This window comes from Dermacentor andersoni, chromosome 3, assembly GCF_023375885.2.
Source record: "Dermacentor andersoni chromosome 3, qqDerAnde1_hic_scaffold, whole genome shotgun sequence".
In the NCBI taxonomy this organism is placed as follows: Eukaryota; Metazoa; Arthropoda; class Arachnida; order Ixodida; family Ixodidae; genus Dermacentor; species Dermacentor andersoni.
In genome coordinates, this window is record NC_092816.1 from 97,932,567 (window position 1) to 97,948,615 (window position 16,049).

Below are 16,049 nucleotides of genomic sequence, written 5' to 3' on the forward strand. Positions count from 1 at the left end.
ACGCAGAGACAAAGCAACAGCGCGCGCATTAGATCCCATAGATGAGATGAATATTTACAATTAGTATTAGGGTTAAAATTATATTCGAGTGCTGATTGCCGTGCTATCGTTTGCTAACGAAGCTTTCCCTCAAGTCTAAATATTTTAAGGCAGTTTGTCGTGTGTGTATCATGGCTACGCACGCTTATATCGCATTCCGTTTCTCTACCACGGGTGCGCTTTAAAACCACGGCGCTGCAGTTTTTGCTTTTCTCTTCTTTCTTCTTCTCCGCCCTTAAACTGGCTCTCTTAACTGTACTACACGCAGAGACAAAGAAACAGCGCGCGAATGCGATCCCATAGATGAGATGAATATATATATATATATATAGAAAACTATCAGTCATAGCTCTCGTAGTATAGCCCTCTGGGCCGTTTCCTTTTTTTTTTTTTTCGAAAACCGACTATCGCGGACAACATGAGTCTCTTTCCACGTAAGTGTGAAGCTCGGAGGAGGAGCTGTGGCGCTTGAAAGTAGCCTGGGGCCTGACGAACCAACCGACTGAGCTATCTTTCCGGGCAACATCGAAGGGTCACGAGTTCAAATCACCTGTTATGTTCCGTTTTTTTTTTTTTTTTCCGCCCCTTTTTCTTTCTTTTTTTCTTTCTTTTAAAGTCTTTTCCTTTATTTTATCACTGTACGGGAACCCTCCTAAAAAAAAAAAAAAAATAGATATATATCTTCAAATATGTAAGGCCTCACATGTGCAGGTCATAAATACGAGGTTCTCTAGCCGAGTGCCATCCATGCGGTATAACCGAGCTCAGATTGGTCCACCTTGACTGACCAAGTAGGGCACCACATTAGGTTAAATGAGGCGTACAACTCCTGCGGGACCCGCCGTGGTTGCTCAGTGGTTATGGTGTTAGACTGCTGAGCACGAGGTCGCGGGATCGGATCCCGACCACGGCGGCCGCATTTCGATGGGGGCGAAATGCGAAAACACCCGTGTACTTAGAATTAAGTGCACGTTAAAGAACCCCAGGTGGTCGAAATTTTCGGAGTCCTCCACTACGGCGTGCATAATCAGAAAGTGGTTTTGTCACGTAAAACCCCATAAATTAATTTTTAATTTAACTCCTACGGGGACGGTAGAGTATCCGTCTCCAGTGCAAGAGGACCGTGATTCAAATCCCGGTGCCGCGCTATTCTCCACCGGAAAATACAAAAAAAAAAAAAAAACCGTGTGTTGAGAAAATTGCACAAACAGGCCTGGAGTGCGGCTTGATCCCGGTGACCAGAACCGGTAACGCACTCTCTCACCAGAGCAGGATTGGCCACCCTGGTGCAGTACTTGGCCACAACCTCCTATATGAATACAACAATCGAACCCCGGCCCTCAGTCCCCAGCAGCAGCGAAGCAACTGACCACGGCGGCGGTCAGATCTGTGACGCTGCAGAGGGTGCTAAGAATACCTGGCTCCGGACAGGCCGCCATTGGAATCTGAACCTGGCAACGTTTAACGTTAGAACGCTATCTAGTGAGGCGAGTCTAGCAGTGTTATTGGAGGAATTAGAGGGTAGTAAATGGGATATAATATGACTCAGTGAGGTTAGGAGGACAAAAGAAGCATATACAGTGCTAAAAAGCGGGCATGTACTGTGTTACCGGGGCTTAGCGGAGAGACGAGAACTAGGAGTCGGATTCCTGATTAATAAGGAAATAGCTGGTAACATACAGGAATTCTATAGCATTAACGAGAGGGTGGCATGTCTTGTTGTGAAACTTAATAAGAGGTGCAAAATGAAGGTTGTACAGGTCTACGCTCCTACATCTAGTCATGATGACCAGGAAGTCGAAAGCTTTTATGAAGACGTAGAATCGGCGATGGGTAAAGTCAAAACAAAATACACTATACTGATGGGCGACTTCAATGCCAGGGTAGGCAAGAAGCAGGCTGGAGACAAGTCAGTGGGGGAATATGGCATAGGCTCTAGGAATAGCAGAGGAGAATTATTAGTAGAGTTTGCAGAACAGAATAATATGCGTATAATGAATACCTTTTTCCGCAAGCGGGTTAGCCGAAAGTGGACGTGGAGGAGCCCGAATGGTGAGACTAGAAATGAAATCGACTTCATACTCTGCGCGAACCCTGGCATCATTCAAGATGTAGACGTGCTCGGCAAGGTACGCTGCAGTGACCACAGGATGGTAAGAACTCGAATTAGCCTAGACTTGAGGAGGGAACGAAAGAAACTGGTACACAAGAAGCCAATCAATGAGTTAGCGGTAAGAGGGAAACTAGAGGAATTCCGGATCAAACTACAGAACAGGTATTCGGCTTTAACTCAGGAAGAGGACCTTAGTGTTGAAGCAATGAACGACAATCTCATGGGCATCATCAAGGAGTGCGCAATAGAAGTCGGTGGTAACGCCGTTAGACAGGAAACCAGTAAGCTATCGCAGGAGACGAAAGATCTGATCAAGAAACGCCAATGTATGAAAGCCTCTAATCCTACAGCTAGAATAGAACTGGCAGAACTTTCTAAGTTAATCAACAAGCGTAAGACAGCGGACATCAGGAACTATAATATGGATAGAATCGAACAGGCTCTCAGGAAAGGAGGAAGCCTAAAAACAGTGAAGAAGAAACTAGGAATAGGCAAGAATCAGATGTGTGCGTTAAGAGACAAAGCCGGCAATATCGTTACTAATATGGACGAGATAGTTCAAGTGGCTGAGGAGTTCTATAGAGATTTATACAGTACCAGTGGCACCCACGACGATAGTGGAAGAGAGAATAGCCTAGAGGAATTCGAAATCCCACAGGTAACGCCAGAAGAAGTAAAGAAAGCCTTAGGAGCTATGCAAAGGGGGAAGGCAGCTGGGGAGGATCAGGTAACAGCAGATTTGTTGAAGGATGGTGGTCAGATTGTTCTAGAGAAACTGGCCACCCTGTATACGCAATGCCTCATAACCTCGAGCGTACCGGAATCTTGGAAGAACGCTAACATAATCCTAATCCATAAGAAAGGGGACGCCAAAGACTTGAAAAATTATAGACCGATCAGCTTACTGTCCGTTGCCTACAAAGTATTTACTAAGGTAATCGCAAATAGAATCAGGAACACCTTAGACTTCTGTCAACCAAAGGACCAGGCAGGATTCCGTAAAGGCTACTCAACAATAGACCATATTCACACTATCAATCAAGTGATAGAGAAATGTGCAGAATATAACCAACCCTTATATATAGCTTTCATTGATTACGAGAAAGCGTTTGATTCAGTCGAAACCTCAGCAGTCATGGAGGCATTACGGAATCAGGGTGTAGATGAGCCATATGTAAAAATACTGGAAGATATCTATAGCGGCTCCACAGCCACCGTAGTCCTCCACAAAGAAAGCAACAAAATCCCTATAAAGAAAGGCGTCAGACAGGGAGATACGATATCTCCAATGCTATTCACAGCATGTTTACAGGAGGTATTCAGAGGCCTGGAGTGGGAAGAATTGGGGATAAAAGTTGATGGAGAATACCTTAGCAACTTGCGATTCGCTGATGATATTGCCTTGCTTAGTAACTCAGGAGACCAATTGCAATGCATGCTCACTGACCTGGAGAGACAAAGCAGAAGGGTGGGTCTGAAAATTAATCTGCAGAAAACTAAAGTACTGTTTAACAGTCTCGGAAGAGAACAGCAGTTTACGATAGGTAGCGAAACACTGGAAGTCGTAAGGGAATACATCTACTTAGGGCAGGTAGTGACTACTGTTACGTTTCGCCTACAACGCGTGGTAATGCCGGCGCGGATGCAACGGACGCCGGGGCTTTGTTCAAAGCGGCGGACATTTTGGCCCGTCCGACGCCGCCGCAACGCCTGCCCGCCAAGCGTGTCCAGGCGTGTTTCAGTGCCACGTGTCTTCGTGTGTGCGTGTGTGTGTGTGTGCCCTCGCTTGTCAAAGCGCGGCAGCCGGGGAGCGGAGTTCCCCGAATGAGGAGCCTGGAGGTCTCTCGGCTCAACCGTTCGCGCCGTCGTGTGGGCGGTTGGCGATGCGTCACTACACTCGGTTCAGCAGGTCTCTCGGCTCAACCGCTCGCGCCGTCGTGGGCTCCTGCTGCGCCGTCCCGTGACCTTCATCCCGTGACCTTCCCTCCTTCCCTTTTGGACCGCGACGCCGAGGGTATAACAGCAGCTGCCCCCGGACGCCAGGAGAGAGGGCTCCGATTTGTACTGTTGAGTTACGTGCTCTCCCGTCTCTCCACTTCGGTCGAACTGACCGGCCGCTCTTTTGCTATGTTAGAATAAACAAGTTGTTCTGTTACCAGTCTTCTCATGCTTTGCCGGGACCTTCGGATGCTTCCAGTGCCCCAGGCCGCCAGGCCAACGCTACCCTTGGGGCTTGCGACCCATTGGCAATAACGGGCGTCAGCACCGAGACCCCAACAACTCGTGCCAGCGGTGCGATTACAACATCTGGTGGCAGCGGTGGGATCGCGACAACGGAGGCCAGCAGCGAAGAGATGCGGTTGACTGTATGCTGAGCAGCTCAACGACCATCCGGGAGCAGTGCAACGAGCCCTGTGTGATGACTGGTTGCCTGCAGCGGAACGACTGCGCTGAATTCTTGGCTGCGAGGTTTGGTGAGTGCGGGACTTTCTTCTTCTGAGTTTTGCCAGGCTTTTGTTAGTGTTAGAAACAGAGCTGGTAATTGTGGTTGTCGTTGCTGCCGGGTTAGTTTGCGGCAAGGCAATAGTAGGCAGTAGAGAAAGCAGCATTCAGAGCAGCCATGGATTTGAAGTCGTTGCGCAAACCGAAATTGTTGGAGCTTGCGAGAGAGTTGGGTCTGGATGTCTCAGACAAACTCAGAAAACCAGAACTGCTAAGGGCTATTCTTGAGTTAGAAGCTGAGGATGACGAGCTGTCGGAATGCCTTGAGACCATTGAGGAGAGGGAGACGGCAAAAAGACAGGAGCGTGAACTTAAAGAACAGAAAGAGAAAGATGAGCGTGAACGAAAAGAACAGAAAGAGAAAGATGAGCGCGAACTTAAAGAACAAAAAGAGAAAGAAAAAGAAGAGCGCGACCGTCAACACGCTTTGGAAATGAAGCGTATCGAGTTAGAGATGGAACGCGCTCGTAATGGAAGTCAGGCACACGGTGCAGGAGAACGAGTATTGTTCAAAATGACTGACCTGATGCGGCCGTTTAAGCTTGGAGAGGACATTGGTTTGTTCCTGGTTAACTTTGAGCGAGCGTGCGAGAAGCAGGGGTTCTCTCGGGAAACGTGGCCACAGCGCTTGCTCACTTTGCTACCCGGCGAGGCGGCCGACGTAGTCGCTCGCTTAGAGAGAGAGGAGGCAGAGGATTTCGACAAAGTGAAATCGAGTCTGCTAAAAAAGTACCGGCTGTCAGCGGAGGCGTTCCGTCGGAAGTTTCGGGAAAACGAGAAAGGCAGAAGTGAGTCATATACAGAGTTTGCGTACAGGCTTATGTCAAACATGCAGGAGTGGCTCAAAGAAGAGAAAGCGTTTGGTGACCACGAGAAAGTTCTGCAGTGTTTCGGGCTAGAACAGTTTTATAGTCGGTTACCTGAGAACGTGCGGTACTGGGTCTTGGATAGGCCAGACGTTAGTACGGTGGCTAGAGCCGCTGAGTTAGCCGAGGAGTTTGTGACGCGTCGGGCTCGTGGAGCTAAAGACGGTCAAAAGGGTGAATTTGGCTCCAAGTTTGAGAGGCCAAAGTTCACGCCCATGAGAGCAAAGGGGGACACACGTAGTGCGGATGCGAGTGAAAGCAGTCCGACCGAACGTAAGGAGACGGCGGCAACCGAAGCCGAACGCAGAAAGCGGTTCGAGATGAGGCAAGCGCGCGTTTGTTATACGTGCCAGAAGCCGGGTCACTTTTCGGCGCAGTGTCCAGAAACAAAAACACAAGTCGTGTTTTTGTCTATATGCAGCACTGACGAGAACATGAAGCTTCTCGAGCCTTACATGCGAGACCTCCTCGTGAACGGGAAAGAGTGCCGAGTGCTTCGCGATTCCGCAGCTACAATGGATGTAGTTCACCCCTCTTACGTAGAACCCGATATGTTCACGGGCGAGTGCGCATGGATCAAGCAAGCAGTGGAAGCTCATAGCGTGTGTCTGCCGGTAGCAAAAGTGCTTATTGAAGGACCTTTCGGAGCACTTGAGACGGAGGCCGCAGTGTCATCTATGCTGCCCCCCCAGTACCCGTACCTATTTTCGAACAGGTCCGATCACCTCCTGCGCGAGAAGGGGCTTTTGTTTGGGGAGGCTAGCGTTCAGGCCTTAACCAGATCGAAGGTTCGGGAGCTCGCTGCAAAGGCGGTAGTTGCGGGGCCGACGTTGTTGAACGATGAAAAAGGGTCAGAGGCGCAGCAAGCCGGTATTCAGAGCACGCCCGAACTGAATAAAATTGAGCCTGTAGCGTTAAAGGCAGCAGATACTGGAGAGGAAATTCCCGACACGGGAAAGTTAGAAGAGCTGTCTCCAGATTTGCTCATCGCGCCTACGTCAGACGGACTTAACAGGTTGCTAAAAGTCAGCCGGTCGGCTTTGATAGCCGAGCAAAAGAAGGATGGCAGCCTAGAAAACATACGCTGCATTATCAAGGAAGGTATCGCCAAGAAAAATGCTCGCTTTGTGGAAAGAGGTGGGGTCCTGTACCGGAAGTATCTAGACCGCAGAGGAGTGGAGTTCGATCAGCTGATCGTGCCTCAATGCTATCGTCAGGATCTGTTGCGCTTGTCGCATGGGGGTTCGTGGTCCGGACACCTAGGAGTTAAGAAAACTAAGGACCGTCTCTTGCAGGAGTACTATTGGCCAGGGTGTTTTCGGGACGGAGACCACTTTGTGAAGACATGCGACACCTGTCAGCGGGTGGGCAAGCCAGGGGACAAATCGAGGGCGCCGTTGAAGTTGGTACCTATCATTACGGAGCCTTTTAGACGGCTCGTTATTGATACAGTGGGACCTCTGCCGGTAACAGCCACGGGGTACCGACACATTTTGACTGTGATCTGCCCAGCGACAAAGTTCCCTGAAGCAGTGCCGCTTAAAGAACTCAGCTCAGTTGAGATAGTCAATGCACTACTGTCCATATTTGCGCGAGTTGGTTTTCCTGCAGAAATCCAGTCAGATCAGGGTACAGTGTTTACTAGCGCTTTGACGACAGCCTTTCTCGAAAGGTGCGGGGTAAGGCTGTTACACAGCTCAGTGCACCACCCCCAGTCGAATTCCGTTGAGAAGCTCCACTCCGTCATGAAGCGCGTGTTGAGAGCATTGTGTTTTGAACATCAAACTGACTGGGAGCTGTGTCTGCCTGGAGTGATGTTTGCTTTAAGAACCGCGCCGCATGCGGCTACGGGGTTCTCGCCAGCTGAGCTGGTGTACGGTCGCTCGCTGCGATCTCCGCTTCGCATGCTTCGAGAATCATGGGAAGGCAGGGGCGACGACCCAGTCGTGGTAGAGTACGTGCTTAAGCTCCTCGAACGCTTAAGAAGGGCACAGGAGTTGTCAGGTGAAGCAATGGCAGAGGCCCAGCAGAGGGCCAAGGTTTATTATGATCGGACAGCCAGGGCCCGTCGTTTTGAGGTGGGCGATGAGGTCATGATATTGCGCACATCGCTAAAGAACAAACTCGACGTGCAGTGGGAGGGCCCCGCACGGATTGTTCAAAAACTGTCGGACGTTAACTACGTGGTGAGTCTGCCAGGAAAGCGGAAAGCACAGCAAGTTTACCACTGTAATCTGCTCAAACCCTATAAGCAACGGGAAGCAGTGGTGTGCATGATGGTAAACGTGCCCGAAGAGCTTCCGGTCGAGCTTCCGGGACTAGGCTCAGTGACGAACAGGAAAGACACCGATCAAGTCATTAGTGACTTAATAAGTAAAGCATCGCTGTCGCCTGAGCAGAAAACCGAACTACACCAGCTCTTACAAGAGTTTCAAGGTCTGTTCTCTGAGAGGCCTGGTAGGACTTCTGTCCTTACTCATGACATAGAACTTACCTCCCCAGAGCCAGTACGATCCAAGGCGTACCGGGTGTCACCCCGCCAGAGCGATATTATGGAGGCTGAGGTAAAGAAAATGCTACAGCTCGGTGTTATTGAAGCGGGTGAGAGTGATTATACCTCCCCTTTGATTTTAGTTGAGGTACCGGGCAAGGAACCTCGTCCTTGCGTCGACTACCGCAGGCTTAATTCCATCACTAAGGATCAAATTTATCCGATCCCTAACATCGAGGAGCGCCTTGAGAGAGTGAGTAGCGCTCAGTTTATTTCCACCCTAGATCTTGTCAGGGGTTATTGGCAGGTTCCACTTACAGAAGAGGCTAGTAGGTATGCGGCGTTCATTTCACCAATGGGGACATTCCGTCCTAAAGTTTTGAGTTTTGGTTTGAAGAACGCGCCATACTGCTTTTCAAGCCTCATGGATAAAGTGTTGCGGGGACAGCAAGAATTCGCTTTACCGTATCTAGACGACGTAGCGATATTCTCCGCATCCTGGCCTGAGCATATGGCGCACTTGCGGGCAGTGCTAACCCGCCTGCGCGATGCGGGCTTGACAGTCAAGGCTCCCAAGTGCCAGTTAGCACAGGCCGAGGTTGTCTACCTCGGACACGTGATTGGTCGGGGTCGTCGCCGCCCCTCTGAAATAAAGGTGGCCGCTGTGCGAGACTTCCCGCAACCGCGCACGAAGACCGATATTCGGTCGTTCTTAGGTGTAGCCGGCTACTATCAGAGGTACATCCCCAGGTACTCTGATATCGCGGCTCCCTTGACGGATGCTCTAAGAAAGACAGAGCCGCAAACAGTCGTCTGGGATGAGACAAAGGAAAGAGCTTTTAGCGCCCTAAAGAGCGCCCTAACAAGCCAGCCTGTGCTACGATCGCCCGACTGCACAAAAGGGTTCGTTGTTCAGTGTGATGCTAGTGAGCGAGGCATGGGCGTTGTACTGTGCCAACGGGAAAATGGAGAAGTAGAACACCCCGTCCTGTATGCTAGTCGTAAGCTGACGAGTCGTGAGCAGGCGTATAGCGCCACCGAGAAAGAGTGTGCGTGTATCGTGTGGGCCGTTCAGAAATTGTCATGTTACCTAGCTGGCTCGAGGTTTATCATTGAAACGGATCACTGCCCTCTCCAATGGCTGCAGACCATCTCTCCCAAAAATGGCCGCCTCCTGCGCTGGAGCCTCGCTTTGCAACAATATTCCTTTGAGGTGCGTTACAAAAAGGGGAGTCTCAACGGTAACGCCGATGGCTTAAGTCGAAGCCCCTAACGTGGGAATCAGCCTCAAAATTGCTTGTTACTGATGTTTTTCTTCCTGAGGCAGGATTATTTTTAACCTATTGCTTTTGTGTAAGTGTTTCAAAGTGATGATGTGCTTTTTAGTGCAATTTTTCCGATTTGTGGACGCGTTCTGAGTGCTGCTAAACTACTGTAAGGAACTAGGCAGCAGTAAAAAAGGGGAAAGAGCCTGGCAGGGCTTAGTGAGGGTTGTGCCGTGCTTGCTGACTGAGCGGTTGACTTTTGGCGTGGTTCTAACGCTTGCCGGAAACGAGAACAAAAATGTCAACTCTCCCGAAGTCACTTTGCAGTGTCCTGTGTGCACCTGAACGTGAGAACGAGGCCTTCTCTGTGCGCTGCGCTCAAGAAACGCCCAAGGACGCCCAACTTCGGTTATGAGCATCATCGAGCGACATCCCTCCGGACAGCGGATGCAGTCCCCTGACCTTCGGGATCTCCTTCCCCCGGCGGGGCGGTCTGTTACGTTTCGCCTACAACGCGTGGTAATGCCGGCGCGGATGCAACGGACGCCGGGGCTTTGTTCAAAGCGGCGGACATTTTGGCCCGTCCGACGCCGCCGCAACGCCTGCCCGCCAAGCGTGTCCAGGCGTGTTTCAGTGCCACGTGTCTTCGTGTGTGCGTGTGTGTGTGTGTGCCCTCGCTTGTCAAAGCGCGGCAGCCGGGGAGCGGAGTTCCCCGAATGAGGAGCCTGGAGGTCTCTCGGCTCAACCGTTCGCGCCGTCGTGTGGGCGGTTGGCGATGCGTCACTACACTCGGTTCAGCAGGTCTCTCGGCTCAACCGCTCGCGCCGTCGTGGGCTCCTGCTGCGCCGTCCCGTGACCTTCATCCCGTGACCTTCCCTCCTTCCCTTTTGGACCGCGACGCCGAGGGTATAAGAGCAGCTGCCCCCGGACGCCAGGAGAGAGGGCTCCGATTTGTACTGTTGAGTTACGTGCTCTCCCGTCTCTCCACTTCGGTCGAACTGACCGGCCGCTCTTTTGCTATGTTAGAATAAACAAGTTGTTCTGTTACCAGTCTTCTCATGCTTTGCCGGGACCTTCGGATGCTTCCAGTGCCCCAGGCCGCCAGGCCAACGCTACCCTTGGGGCTTGCGACCCATTGGCAATAACGGGCGTCAGCACCGAGACCCCAACAACTCGTGCCAGCGGTGCGATTACAACACTACGGATCCGGATCATGAGACTGAAATAACCAGAAGAATAAGAATGGGTTGGGGTGCGTTTGGCAGGCATTCTCAAATCATGAACAGTAGGTTGCCACTATCCCTCAAAAGGAAAGTGTACAACAGCTGTGTGTTACCAGTACTCACATATGGGGCAGAAACCTGGAGGCTTACGAAAAGGGTTCTGCTGAAATTGAGAACGACGCAACGAGCTATGGAAAGAAGAATGATGGGTGTAACGTTAAGGGATAAGAAAAGAGCAGATTGGGTGAGGCAACAAACGCGGGTAAACGACATCTTAGTTGAAATCAAGAAAAAGAAATGGGCATGGGCCGGACATGTAATGAGGAGGGAAGATAACCGATGGTCACTAAGAGCTACGGACTGGATTCCAAGAGAAGGGAAGCGTAGCAGGGGGCGGCAGAAAGTTAGGTGGGCAGATGACATTAAGGCGTTTGCAGGGACAACATGGCCACAATTAGTACATGACCGGGGCAGTTGGAGAAGTATGGGAGAGGCCTTTGCCCTGCAGTGGGCGTAACTAGGCTGATGATGATGATGATGATGAGCCCTCGACACGTTACTAATGTTTGCGTGAGTGTTATGTACGCGGAGGTATAAACGTATATACCGGCTACCTAAATGCTTTGTGCAATGAGGTCCCCAACTATGTGACGTGTGTCCTATGTAGCCAAGGGCTTTGGACTAAACCTAACCTCATGGACTTCTCTAACTTGCGAAAGCATCTAACAACACGAGTCGTTTTCGCATTCCTCTGCCATTTCAGAGCCGCAACGGTTGCGTTTAGAAACGGGTGACCTTTTCCGCAGGAGCGCCAAGAGCGCCAAAGCCCTTGAGCCGACGCGACGTAGGGACTCCTGCCACCTTAGCTCGGTGTTTTCGTTTGCTAGCTCTGGACGGCGAAGCCATAATGAATTCCTTCCCGTTGGACGAAAGCAAAAGGAATAGCAAATGCGGTAGGCGTGCGCCAAGGGGGGAGGGGGGGTTGGAACGAGAGATAGAGAGAGAACAGAGAAGCCAAGCAAACTCGCCTTCTTCGCGCAGCTTGCGAAGCCCGGCTTTTCACTTGCGCGTAGAGCCGGGAATGTCGGCATAAAGCGCAACTGCGCAGTCACCCACCTACTTTGCGCCTGACAAGAACGCCCGTGCGAATTTTCCCTCTACATCTCGTATATAAGAATAATGATGCAAAAAGAGGGGAGCATCGCCTACTCCGGATCACCTTCTTTCTCCATCAGCCATAGAGGACACGTGTGCGCTTGATTTGGCTCGCGTTATTGGATTCCCACGAAAGCGACGACGTCGAGCACGTTTGTGTCGCGATAGGAAGCGCTACTTTATATGTTACTTTATGCGTTACGCCCCTCCACGGCATGCCGGAGATAAGAGTAACTTTGTGCAGATATGTTCTTATTTTTCGTGCATTTCTGTACAGTTGGTGACGTTTCTTTTTGTTGGTATGATATACAAGTGGCCTATATAGCTCGGAGAGGAGCGTCATCGTGTGCCTCACAGCGCTCTTTTACTGCATACAATGGGGGACGGCGTCAGTTGGTGCAAAAGAATATATATATATATATATATATATATATATATATATATATATATATATATATATATGTGTGTGTGTGTGTGTGTCCTCGTGTAAGGCTTTTAGCACGAAACGAACGGTTCCATAGGAACAGCGCATTCAACTCAGAGTCGAGGAATTCGCCGCAAAGGAGATTGCCGAATGGCTTGAGAGGGCCGCGTTGACTTGCGCGTGGCTTCCGTCGACTTCGAAAGCCCCGAGAGTGCTTTCAATCATTCGGGAGCAGCGCCGCCGATACGATTGATAGACCAGTTGCGACATAGTAGCAATGAAATTGTGAAAAGGCGTTGAGCAATATACCGAGAGCCTTTCAAGTCATCCCTTCTACTTGTGCATTTACCGGACGATGGTACCTCGCCAAGTAAACGCTGAACTGGATGGCACACCGCACGTTCCGCGTATTCTTTTTATTTTAAATGCAATCAGCAAAACATAGTTCATTACAAAACTCAGAATATTTTGCAGTTAAACACAATTATACTTCCGATTCTTCCTTTTTAAGCGTTTGTGCTGCTTGTATCAGAGTGTTATTTCACACTCGCCACGCCATGCGTGTACACCCGTGAACAAAAGTATACGGACCACCGCTTGGGCAATAAAGCCGTTTTTTTCCCTCTGCCTGTGAACGCAACCTGAAATGGAGGGATGCAGTCCAAACTTGGCATTGCGAATTTTTCAGCGTACTGGTTAATTCCATCTCATGTTTGTTAATTACGAAGAAATTCAGTTCCTTCGGCGACCCTACGGCCAGTATATTTTTGCTCACGGGTGGGTGTCCCTTCGTTTTGCAAGCACGTTGAATAATACGGATCGATATGTTTTTTTTTGCGCACGTTCCGATCGCACCCAAGTTTGTTTGGCCACTCGAGTGATTACATGACGAGACAAGGAAAAACCTGAATAATATGTCATTCATAGACCTCCCATATCGGTCTGGTGACGGAAACGTCCGTGGCGAAATCTGTTCCGCAAATGCGAAAAGCAAGAAATAATTTGCGCCAGTGTAATTTAAAGCTTTGTTGAATTGCTTCGCTGCCCGTTATCTGCACACCAGCCAGAGTAGCTTAGCGGCTACGGCATTTTGCGGTTGAGCCCGTAGGACGTTAAATTAAACGGCCGTGGAGACAAGTGCCGTAACGTGTGTGCAATATGCAGAATTTCAATTTAATTGTTTGCTTCGAATTTAAGGCGCACGTGAAAGACTGAGATTTCCACTAAGGATAACCCGGAGTCCTCCAATACTGCGTCTCTCGTAGCCGAAGCGAAACGTCGGAGCGTTAAGCATTTATTAGTCGATATCACTGCTAGCTACACGCAACTAGCACGTACATCTCCTGCGTCATAGAGGCAGTAAAAGGAATAAATTGGAAGTGATAATAACTACGCTTAGTGGCCTCATCATTGACCGCAGATGGGAAGACCTTGCGATTGTTGTACATAATTTGTTTTTTACGTGTGGTTCAATGCGTGATCTCCCTGGAAAAGACACGTAAGTTCGCGAGTGCGCAACATTCGGGCGTGCCTGCAAATCATAATATTAAAAAAAATCGTGCTACAGAACGGAGAACCTACAGATAGACGACGAAACGATAATCGGCTCCTATTGGAAACAGTGCGCAGCTCCTCTCGTCAATAATGCTGCCTCATCCATTCTGTGGCGGCTGCGCTCCATTCGTCGACAAAGGGTTACGGGCCCGAAACGAATTACGCAAGCTAAACCACTGGCCAACATTTGAGCGACTCGTAGAGCAAACGCATCGTGCGGACACAGCCCTTGGTACACGCCAGAAACGGTAGCATATACTGTACGCTGATATTGGCGCCAATGAGGGAATCGTGCTTGAAACATGGTCCGATCACTGTCGTTTAGAAGCGTGGGGGCAACTTGGCTAACTGCATGTCATAAAACAATGTGACTATACAAGAGGCGGTGGTTCAGAAAACCCTGCTATTGTCGAAACCATCTGTGATAAGAATGACGAATGCGCGTTTCGTTGCAATTTAGCACCTCAACGTTCACTCTGAACACTCTACGCTAAAAAAAAAAAAAAAAAAAAAACAACAACATGAGTATTCTTCCGCGAAGCTTAGCAACCAAGATGAAAAGTACGTGGCGAAATATTTCACTATATAAGATCAGGCGGCTCGCATCACGTTCCACTCTTCGGACTATCGGCAGTAAAACAGGTTACTTTCACCACAACTTCACTTCGCCGCGGCCACCTTGTAGACAAAGTAAGAGTGCGGAAACTTTGAAGAGTATCACCGCATCTGTTTGTTTTACCGGACGGAGGAGTTGCCCAAGCTCCTGTCACCTTCGGGATGATTTTCTGTCAGTTACGGAGACTCCAACGCCATCTGTGGGAATGCACCACGTGACAAACTCACCCGTGCTCTCCGCTGACGTTGCCATCCCCGTGGTGGGCGCGGCCGGTTCAGACTCCAGAGTCATCGCGTTTTCCACGCCCAGCGCGTGGGCCGCCGCCACGGGACACCGAGGACTCGCCACCCCAACAAGTGAGCCCTCTCACGTGCCCCAGTAACACGGTCATTCGAGTCGATAGCACAGGAGCCCTGCCGCGCTGCTGGCGGGGCCACGGTTTGCTTGGCATGGAACAGCGCACGCAAATAAAGAAACGAGCTAAAAAAGCGAAGACAGTGTTGTTGACGATGCTCACAACAAACTTGACATCGGGCCCTATTATCCGCCTTGCACTTCGCCTCCTCCGGTGCTACCGCTGCGAGCAACAAGCACTGGTGGTGAGTCAGCGCCAGCAGCAGCCGACGAAGAGGGATATCTCGCCGCGGCCACCGTCTGCAACTCGCGCCAGCGCCACCGGCGAGGAGAGCGCGCAATTCTTGCTTTTGCAGGGTGTGCTGTTCTCGCAGCGGCTATTAGTCAAAAGCCGGGCTTCGGCGTGCCAAACGTCGGTGGGCGAGTCGACCGCGCCGACCGAAGCAGAAGCGGCGCGGCGTCACAGCAACCCACCGTCAACAAGAGCGTGGCGAGCGTCCAGACAACGCCAGGAGCTGACAGGCGGCGCGCGCGCGGCCCGCCCGAGCCGCACGTTCTGTGTTCACCAATACGGATGAAACTCCCGGCGAAGAGCGCGTGGTTCCGTTTTGATCACGTGAGCCGTCTCTCTTTCTCTCTCTCTCTCCTCCGTGTGCACTTTCTCTCCGCCGTGGCGGGCCAATGGGTGCGCGCGAGACGACGGGGCCGAAGTGTGGTTTTCCCGTTGCCCCGCAACCACCCGTTCGGCGTTCCCTCTGGAGTGCGGGTGGGGGAAAGTCGTAACAGGTTAGGGCGCGAAAGGCACGGGCACGTCGCACCTCCTGTGTGCCTTCTTGTTGTGTCCCCCATTCGGAACGATAGCGGGTCACTTGAAAAAGTGCGATAGGGAAGTGCTCGATAGTTGGGAACACGGCAATGGTGCTTAGGTTGCAGAAAAAATCAATGCACTTCGGCCTAGTTTTCCCGTGGAAGTAGCGTGCTCGTCGGGCTGTTGGCCCTCGCTCCAGGGGTAACAAGTGGCTTCCGTTCGGGGTGTGGCGCCTTTTTGATTTCACTAGGATGCATTTTTTTCCGACTTGCGCATAAAAGGGCTGAAATACGTTAGCATGTACGTGCCGGTGTGAGTAAAAGTGATAGTGTCGACGGCGACAACCTGTATTTTCTGACAGTGCCTAGTAGGGCACGTGAACAAAACCACGAATTTACATAAATTTCATCGTTTGAAAACGAGAACTTATCTTACCAGTGCGCTTACTATATTAGGTAATATCCTTTTTGTGACTGAGTAAGTTTTATTTTGTGATTGATATAATATATCCTCCTTGAAATGTTCAAAGCATATCGTGCAGGGGACCCAGCGTACCCTATGACTGAAACCGAAAATTATGAAAACCGGAAACCAGAGGTTACGTGTTTATGGTAATGTGCAACTTCGTAGTACTGCTTA

At 50.5% G+C, this 16,049-nt stretch overlaps 1 protein-coding gene across 1 annotated transcript in view; it reads right to left on the reverse strand.

The window, feature by feature from the left end:
• Window positions 1-15,209, reverse strand: part of LOC126541853 (calcium/calmodulin-dependent protein kinase kinase 1) — a 253,171-nt gene extending 237,962 nt beyond the window's left edge. Inside the window, exon 1 of the mRNA XM_050188798.3 lies at window positions 14,476-15,209. Coding sequence (XP_050044755.1) covers window positions 14,476-14,539 — 64 coding nt within the window. The 5' untranslated portion in view covers window positions 14,540-15,209. The remainder of the gene's footprint in view (window positions 1-14,475) is intronic.
• Between the last annotated feature and the right edge of the window lie 840 nt (window positions 15,210-16,049).